At 38.6% G+C, this 9935-nt stretch overlaps 1 protein-coding gene across 2 annotated transcripts in view; it reads left to right on the top strand.

Moving 5' to 3' along the window:
* The first annotated feature begins 7772 nt into the window (after window positions 1–7772).
* Window positions 7773–9935, top strand: part of Tbx2/3 (T-box 2/3 protein) — a 36085-nt gene continuing 33922 nt past the window's right edge. Inside the window, exon 1 of one of the 2 annotated variants that reach the window (XM_011680141.2) lies at window positions 7773–8631. In XM_011680141.2, coding sequence (XP_011678443.1) covers window positions 8261–8631 — 371 coding nt within the window. In that variant the 5' untranslated portion in view covers window positions 7773–8260. 2 annotated transcript variants of the gene reach the window in all.

The raw sequence follows: 9935 nt of genomic DNA, 5'->3' as shown, positions 1-9935 counted from the left end.
CTTGGTTAAGTGTGGAGTAGAAAGTGATATGTTGAAGGGTGATAGGTGAGAGCTCGTGATGGCAATGAACAAAAAACTTTTGTAATTAATGTAAGCTTTTCACCCCGGATCAACCCTTATTCCTCTTGATTCAGGTCTTCTCTTGAGGAATAGAAAGAAAGCAGAAAAGATGAAGGGGGAAAGGGGGACTGGGTTTACGTTTGAAAGCGCAAACGTGTAGTGATATACTATGAAACAGCTAGTTTTTGTTTTAATGAAATTTTTAAAAAAATCAGAAAATACACAATTTGAAAGAAATTGCATGGACCAAAAATGTTAAAATACAAGTAAATGACCAAGAATGATAATTAGTTTGTTGGTTTATTCTTTGAATTTAGAATAATAACTTCAAAGATTTCCTCAATATTGATGATAATATACATTGCATCAGACATTTTAAATTTAGCTTTTTTGTTTTATAGCGAAAAATAAATATGTTGAAATATTATTTATATGAGATAGCCCTAGCTCAATTTGGGTTTACTCTAATCACTTGTACATTATAATAACATACATAATTGTGTTCCGTATAGATCATGAATTAATTACTTAATTTTTTTTGTTTAGAATGCATATAAAAAGTTCGATGATGATGATTATAATTTCATACAAAACAAAAATGATATCGAAGCAAATTAACACCGTGTTTATACTATGCATACATTTCGAGGCGCTAACTTCTTCTCATTATTTTCTTCATCTTCTTCTTCTTCTTCTTCTTCTTCTTCTTCTTCTTCTTCTTCTTCTTCTCATGATGATGATGATGACGATGATGATGACGATGATGGTAATGGTGGTATGGTATGTAAATGAGGAGGAGGATAATTATGAACAGATAGACAGCAATATTGAATATCCCCTCAAAATCAGTTTGAAATCTAGATTCTCGTGATATTTAGCCGGTAGTATCTATTTATATATAAAGATTTACAAGTTCTCTTATTATTTCTTTTGTTAACAGTTTTAAAAGTGTGGCTTTAAAATTGTCCATAGAATCAAACAGCCGTTGAAATAAATAAAATTGATAGTGACAGAAAAATCTATCATTCCAAAATGCTGTCTAAAGATAGAAACCCTAACCTGCAGTCATTTAGAATTCACATCTTCCATGTCCTATCTTTTCTAGTTTTTGTATTTTCCTCTTACATACATTTTCATCGTGATCCGCATTGCTGAATTAATTATGAAAATCTTGCTTATACATCTATTTGGTCTGAGACAATTTGTCAGCTGAGAATTGTCCTTTCTGATAAATGATTTTTATTTTGTGGGTGTTCGTTCGAATAGATACTCTAAATCCAAGCCGTGCTTTCTCCCCTTTTGTTAGCAACGGCATTTCTGTTTTGCTAGATTTCCTTTCCAACCTTTTCAGAAGAGACGAGTAAGATGAAGATAATGTTTTTCCTGAAAAAAAATCCACGTAAATTATTATGGGGGTGGTGGGGGCACAACAAATCAAACAACAACAACAACAACTTAATCAACAAACAAAAAGGCTATCACATTACGCAATAAGAGTCCTGAACCGAATCATTCCTAAAAAATCTCAGACGAGAGAAACAAAGAAATAATCAAACTACAAGATACAACGCCACCACCACTTCCACCATTACCAATGAAAACAAAAATTTAAGAAACAAAAATAAAAAGGAATCAAATGTGCAAATTTATAAAAAAAAATGAGTGGAGGCACAATTTTTGGCCGAGGGGTTAGGGGTGGATGTACACGTTAGTAATTAAGTTTAGGCATATTGTTGGATTTTGGTGACATGTGCCCCCCTCCTATAATTATGCCCACCCGCACAATAATAATTAGCTACTGCCTCTTAACAGTCAATTTCATAATGAGTTCAGCTCGAAGATGACTGCTTAAGTGGGGTTGTGTTTTACACCTTTGGAGGACATAGGTCGTTGTCTATACGCTAAATAAAAATAAGGGAGATCGATGTGACTCGAACTCCATGCTAAGTAGTATAGGTCCATGGTGCTGTCTAGAATACAATGCTACAATTGATTTCAATCGACGGTGAACGCCCGAACTTTCGGGTTCAAACGAGTTCAAGTATTTAGTATAAGCCCTACCTGAGACGCCTCTCTCTTCCTTCTTTTGTCATTTATATAGTAGCTTACTTGTTTCATCTTCCAAGTCTAGTCATTTCCCCAGTATTATACTCCTTATTCATCTGCAATTCTTTGCAATATACATTTTTTAAAACAAATTATTAAACATTGGTCATGGTTTGTTATTTGGTCTTCAAAGTACAACATTAATCATTTGTGCAGCACGTCAAAAATCCGTATCGTGACATACAGCGAGTCGATTCGGTAGGTTTTGTCCCTGTTCTGCTTTGTTTTTGTATGATTTGGTTGAATCCGCTAATGTTCAATAATGTTAGAGAGAATTTAAGTTTTAAAAACAATTATAGATGGAGTGCAAGAGCCTTCTACCTCAGTTACAGTTAGTAAACGTAATGTCCTCATCTAAAATTAATATATTATATAGCACATGGAGAAATACTATGCTTACATGTTATTCACATGAAAATAAAGGACTTTCCAAATATTATTACCTAAGAGTTAGGCGTTGCACACGCAACCTTTTCATTTTGCCCGGATTTATTATTCGCAAAATAATGAGCCAATACATCGCCCATAATCTCTCACGTTAAACAAGAGGGAGTCGAGACTGTGCTGACCAAAATGTAACCCGAAGAGAAAATGTAAATGTTAGTTTTGGAGAGCTCGGGTGGCAGACGGTATTGATGGTGCTATTTTGCGAGGCGCCAAAAAGCTCTCGTGTTTGTCACTTCACACATTGTTGTCAAGAAAGGCGTGAAAATGAGCTGGCATTCACGTTAATGTGTGTCTAGATACCAAACATGGTGACGGTGTTGGAGTGTATCAGCTTACCCCCTCCAATCGCTAGCCACTGGTCTATAGTATAGGGCGTCGAGGTGCAAGCTTCTGAACAAGGGGGTCTCGCCCCCCCCCCCCCACCCCTGTAGACGTGGCGGTCGGTATTAAAATAGGTAACGGTGTTGCGGTGTATCGTTTTCTTCTTAGGTCTCCCCTTAATCAACAATCACTTGTCTGGTGTGGGGGGCATCCAGGGGCGCGGTTGTTTCAACCAGGGGGCGTTCATGACCCCCTGTAAACATTATGATGGGTATATACCTAAGAAAGTGTATACGAATGGGTGTAAGGACGGTGTCTCCGTGTATCATCTTTCTATCATGTCCGACCCCCAGACGCCAGTCACCGGTCTGGTGTCGGGACATGAAGGGGTGCAAATGTCTCAACAAGGGGGTATCCATGTGACCCCCTGTCAACATGTTAAACGGTGGGATATGGCGGTGTCATCCTGTATCACATTAACACCAGACATCTCTCGCTAGGCACTTGTCTAGTTAATGGTAGCCTATGACTTCAAATCCTACAGGGGTGTGAGAGTGTCAACGAGGGAAAGAAAAGGGGAGAGGGGAAGGGGGAGGGGGGGGGGGTCATGTTACCCCTGTACATATTTTATGTAGTTATAAACATGATCTATGAAAAGGGCAAAGTAGAAGGGGCTTGACCCATAGTGCATTGTTAGGGGTGGGTTAATGTCATATCAATACATTAACTGTATGAAACTGTGCGTATAGATGATGTGAGCAAAATATTTTAAACAGACACAGAAAGACACAGAGATACAGAGCGACAAAAAAAAAAGGATATCTCCTTGGGAAGATACCTCTTTTTTTATTTATCTCTCCTCTGTTCCACTGAAACAGAGGAAATAACTAATAGTAAAGGCAAAAGTTAAGTTTCCAAATTCCATAATCCAAACGTCTTCACTATTATAATCCAATCAACGTGACAGTTCTTTTAGAATTTAGATGGTGATAACAATACTAAAATGTTACCCGACAGACAACTAAGCAAAGCAAAAAATAGTGACAAAAACAAATTATTCATCTTCTTTTATTTCAGTCATGAATAGTAAGAAAGCCACAAATTTTGTTCTGTTTGTGTTTCTATTTCTTCTAAAGCTTGAATAATATTAATATGGAACATACTTCTAAACATTTCGTGAAATTTACAAGCTTGTACTTACCTTTATAGGCCTATGTAGTTATTTAGTATATAGTTTATTCCTTATAGTTTGGATGTTATGGACTTGTTTGGTCGGTAAGATAAGTGTAATATATATTGTTTTGCTTAGAACTTTTAGAAACACTTAGAAACACTTATTTCTGTGACTTTTATCATATTATAATGTAATACAAATACTATTAAAGTCTGAAAAGAAGAAGAACATAAAATGAAGAGGAAGAAACAAAAAGAAGGAGAGGAAATGAAGAAAAGGAGTAATTAGAAATTAGTAAAGAAAGAGAGAGAGAGAGAGAGAGAATCAGTAGACATGAGCTTTGCTGGCTAAACTACTACCTCATTAGCTTACAAGTTTTCAAAACTTTTTGAAACTATTTATTAACCAATAAAACCGTTTCCCCGAAGAATATATTTGCCTGAAGTTAACTGACCATTAATTCTGAAAAAAATGTAAAGTGGCAACATTTCGAGAAAAAAACAATAACTTCCACATAAATGTGTGCGTCTTTTATTACGAGTTAATGATTTGTCAATTCCATCAGAGGTGACGAAAAATTAACTAATAAATTATTTGAAGTTTCCCTGTGTGGTCTCGTCTGATCAATATTCCTCGGGGTCAGTTTTGTTACCCATTTCTTGATGTCAATGTTCGGCATTTAGTTTGATCCGATGTCCACTATTCACTGTGTTAGTATCCCGAGATTAATGTAAATAATGTGCCGACACCCTTCCCCACTGTGAAAACACTGGTTACAATTTTGACAGCCAACCTTTTCTTTTCTCAATCACCCTTTTCCTTCCCCTTACAAAGTGCAATTCCAGAACGATTGGGGCAGTTTAGGGGTGTGAAAAGAGGCGGTTTGGTGGCTGGAAAAGCTCTATTGAAATCAGAATGGGTTCTTAAAAAACACACGTATAGCGCCATAAGCCGTGCTACGATCAGCACCAATTACCTCTATGTTATACTCTCTCTACAGTTATCCCTCGGCTCCGCGCGACACGCCGGCGACACGAAGCTTTCCCCGATCGAAATTCTATTACACCTCTAAAAAAAGGGGGTGGAAAAAAAGAGAATAGCTAAAGCTCCGCACCACTTCTTTTGAGAACAAATCGCCCCGATTGTTGGTGTAAAATAGCCCACTGAAATGAAGTGACGAGGCGATGAAAAGACTTGTCTGCTAGGCAGCTTGAAACAATGTGGATTAGAATCGGAGTTAGGTGAGAGGGGGGTGCTTTCGAGCAATTCCTCTACTCCGTGTTTGTATAGAAATTAATCATCCACCGCGCAGCCCTGGCGCCAGTCAGCTTTAGTCGTATAAAAGGGAATGAATAGGTAGCCGTGGAGAATACAATAAGCCTTCACACCTCACGTGTTTTCTACCGCGCTTATTAATTATGTTAACACTTCGGCAAGTCAACAACAATTATCCGCGAAATACGAGTAGGAGTGGGCGTGGCTGATTGCCCCCCGTACGTGCCAATCATACCAGGCTTATTACTCCCGACATAGTCATTTTTCATACATCCAACACCCAAACGTAGACGTGTAATTCCACAACGTTGTCTTGAAAAACAGGATTTGGTTAGCATCACACCATTTAAGGTGAGAATCGTCAGAGAATGGTTTGGATTGTTTAAGGCCATTTTGTCTACCCTTTCAAAAGAACTGGTATCGCACTGTGGCCTTAGGTATTGAATAGGAAGTGTTAAAAGAGGGTGCGAATTGCCTTTTAGTCTGATGTTAAGCACACAAACAAGAGAGTGGAGGTGCCAGTGTGGGCAGTCAATCGGATCAGCCCTCATCAGTCTCTTACTGCCCGGAAACTCACGATCAATACCATCGATAATGCCGGCGTCCACCAAAACCCACTGGCAAATTGCTGTAACCGCCTCGAAAAACATTCCATTTATTGCCTGAAATTGATCGAAACACTGGCCGCAGCCGTCTCGGTTTTCCCCTTGATATCAGATTAAAGAAATATGATTATGAGCCGTGTGGATGTTTTTATGGCAGTGTTTGGGAATTCACAGTCGCATCACGTCTGTTTGCCAATCCATGTTTGCTCTTCGTTCGAGACTGAAAAAACGGCATGCCGAACGCCAGATCGAAAGAGCGCCCGCATTACGTCAAACACCGCACAGTCCCATCGGCAACGAGTTCGATAGCTTTGCTTGCAGCACAACCAGGCTTGTCACGGAACATAATTCCCTATCCTCCACTCTCTCTACCCCTTCCTTGACCCATCCTTGAAGAGTACTTACAATCGAAAGCAACATGAAACACCCTAATATCGCATTTAAGCTACTAAGTTGACTAACTACGCTTAATTATGATCTGACATGCCCTGTTGAAGAGCCAATAACACTGAATAGGGTGTAGATGAGTGAGACTAGTCAGCCATCCGAAAGCGATGAATGAAAACAGATAGTAAGTAGACTTTATTGTGTGTCGTCACCATAACTGGCGCCACTCATTCTTACATAGCGTAGTCAGAAAGGAATGCACCAACAACTAATCACCTTTAGATGTTCCACCACATTATTTTTCTCGCTTTTAACAAACCCGCCTACCACAAGGACCTTATTGGTAAAAAAAAGAAAGAAAGACCAGAGAGAGAGAGAGAGAAAAAAAAGCTGTGATCTTTAGATTGAGTGATAAAACGGGACGGCTTTTTAATACGAAATTGTCAAATCAAGAAATTACCATGAAATCACAAAAGAACGGGGGAATAATTTAGTTAGTTGTTCCCAACACGTTTGCTGATAATATGTTTAGTGATGTCTATCTAAAACCAATATTGGACGGGGGGGGGGGGGTGATAAAGATGAAAGAATGTAGCGGCATTGACTTAAAAAGAAAATTTCTGCTTACAAAGTAGTGTTCAATTCACGGGCTTATCATTTGGATTTTATGGGCGATAGAGAAGTGTTACAATTGTTTATTACAATTTTTCTTGAAATCGTGTTAAAATACGATTATTGAGGCTTGTTCTCTCTACACGAAATCCATACTAAATCATAATACGGCATTCTTATCTAAATTATCACTTCATAAATATATGCTGTTAATGATAAACTTCTTCTTTAATTTTACATATATTTGATATAAAATAGAGACGAGTTTTATCCAAAACAACGATACATAGAGAAAATACATTACCGAAAAGATAAACATCAGTTTCAAGCCGAGTAAAGTAAATACAATAATGTTTGATATATTCTATGATAGCACGTAAGATATGATCTGGAGTTGGCGACCGTTTAGTTCAATTCCCTTTGACTTGACATGTCTATTGTTACGTCACAGAAAGAGAAATATGTATAGTTTGACACCTTTTACATGGCACTGGTCCTGAGGCGTCCAAAAGAACCAGAAGAAGTGTGAAATAGCCTCTCAAAGTACTTTGCTTCTGTACAGAAAAAAGTTCCTCAAGGTTGTAGGGTTTTGCAAAGAATTGTGGTATGATGAAGGTGAGAGATGGAGATAGAGAGAGAGAAAATAAAGGGGGGGGGGTGTGAGTAAGCAAGGGTAAGTGTAAAGTTAAAGAGTAGTAGCCAGCCATCCTTTCGTGCTCAGTGATTGGCTTACGAGTGCTGTGAACACAACGGCCAATCACAAGGCGTGATCCGCTGGCGAAACATGTGAAACGTTCCCGGCTGCACGAAGCTGTACACTGCAACACACAAGCCGGTAGCTCGTGCGAAGCTAGCGAGAAATCGACGGAGAGAGAGGGACAGAGGGGAGAGAGAATGAGAGAGCGTTAGACTAGGGGTGATTATTGTAAGCAAAGTCTACACAATAATACAGCTGGCCACTACTAGACGTGTATCTGGGTGGCTAAACCCTCACATGTTCATAGGGATACAGACACCGCTATTTTGTGAAAGATCCCAAGTTTCTCGTGGAACATTTACTATCTGCCATCCATCATAACACTTCACTATTATTCCTCCAGTTGGGCGACTGTGTACACCCTCTGTACTACTCCGCATATTTATTTTTTTCCATATTTCAGGATATTTCAATCCGAGTGTTTCTTGGTTATCTTCTTGCATTTTACTGGATAACCTTAGAGCCTCTAGCTCAAGCTTTGGTGGTTCGTCGAGCTCGCCGACATCGTCTTTCTCTATGAAACCGGCATCGAACGACCACCACACCATGGCCTACGCACCCATAATGCCGCATCGTCTCAGCGACTTCTCCGTCAACTCCCTGCTCACACCGCCCCAGTTCTTCCCGGGAATGTTCGGCAGGAATGCCTGTCTGCCCGGCGCCGGACTCCCAGGATTCCATCTACCGAAATTCGGTGAACACCCAGCGGCCTACTCCCCGCATGACCTGCTGGCAGCGCACGCTCACCGCTCAGCCTTGGGTCCGTTGCATCCTATGGAGACACAAAGTGATGATTCTGATGATCCACAAGTTACTCTCGAATCCAAAGAACTCTGGGAGAAATTTCACAAAAGAGGAACAGAAATGGTCATCACAAAGTCAGGCCGGTGAGTTAATTATAATCTCTCCATCGTTCTATATTTGCCATTTGTACGCCTCTTATCTGGTTTTACTTGAGGCTGATGAAAATTAAGAAATTAAGCATTTTCACTTGTAAAAGAGAACCCAAAATTAGAGCAATATTTTGAGGATCATTCACTGTTAAAACTGAAAGTTTGTATTCATCCTTGAGCTGGCTAGTATTTTCAATACTATATTTAAAACACTTCGATGGAATGTTTGCAAATCTGTAAATATTTTATATTTTATTAGTCCCTAAATGACGGGAAAAATTATTTTAAATGTAAGCTCAATAAAAAGTGAACCTACCTTTTTGTAGTTTGACTTCGTAGTTAAGAAGTGATCATACTGAATAAGTTTACCTGTAATAAGTCTTATTATGTTGTTTGTGTCTAAGAGTATGCTTAAATTTTAATAAGTATATAGGCTAGGCCGCTTTTCATTTTTGAAGTTGAACACATACATTGTGGCAATGTTATAAGTCTCAGAACATTAAATCCATGTTGAAATGATTAAATAATATTCATTAGAAACTTCTGCGACGATTCCACTTAATCTTCAGAAGTTATATAAATACAGGAATGATTGTAGTGTTTAATTAATGATATCATTTTGTCGACCACATTTATTTATAAATTAATGTGTAGTTAATGCTATATAACGAAGTAGTGATATCCATAATTTGAAAAGTACTTTTATTTGTTAGCGTTAGTAAAAATAAATGTTCAAGATATACAGACGTCTACGTCTCTGTAATATGCAATTATAAGTTCGAGTTGAAGGTATATTAGAGCTTCTCATTATAACAATAAATTATTAAAGCAGTAGTTTAAGCCATTATTCATGCAAATGTGGGATTAATGATGAAAATCTGGATTTGTAACCCAAGTTAAGTCTCGAGTAATCTAGGATATGTCCAGAGCACATGAATTGAGAATATAAGCATGACGAAAATGTGACAAAATTACCGCTGTTAGTAAGATGTAGGCTTCTCACATTGACTAAATAGATGTAAAAGGGCTGTAGTAAGATAAGCTTATAACTGTAAGACAATTCAAAGTCAACGGATAGGGCTTGAGCGGAACGCTACGGCACCCGGCACCCGCAAGCCCGGGCGTGGTGTTTGGCCAATACCCATCTAACTGCTAGGGCCCATGAGTTGATTCCGGGTGCCAGTACAGACATAATTTAGGAAAAACCTCAACTCTAAGAGCTAGATCACACCTTCCCATACGACATTTGTTCCAACTTTTTTCACATTTATGTCCCCATTTTTCAATATTTAGGCCAT

Source organism: Strongylocentrotus purpuratus, unplaced genomic scaffold, assembly GCF_000002235.5.
Source record: "Strongylocentrotus purpuratus isolate Spur 01 unplaced genomic scaffold, Spur_5.0 spur5_scaffold_2, whole genome shotgun sequence".
In the NCBI taxonomy this organism is placed as follows: Eukaryota; Metazoa; Echinodermata; class Echinoidea; order Camarodonta; family Strongylocentrotidae; genus Strongylocentrotus; species Strongylocentrotus purpuratus.
This window is presented reverse-complemented; position numbering and strand designations above follow the sequence as displayed.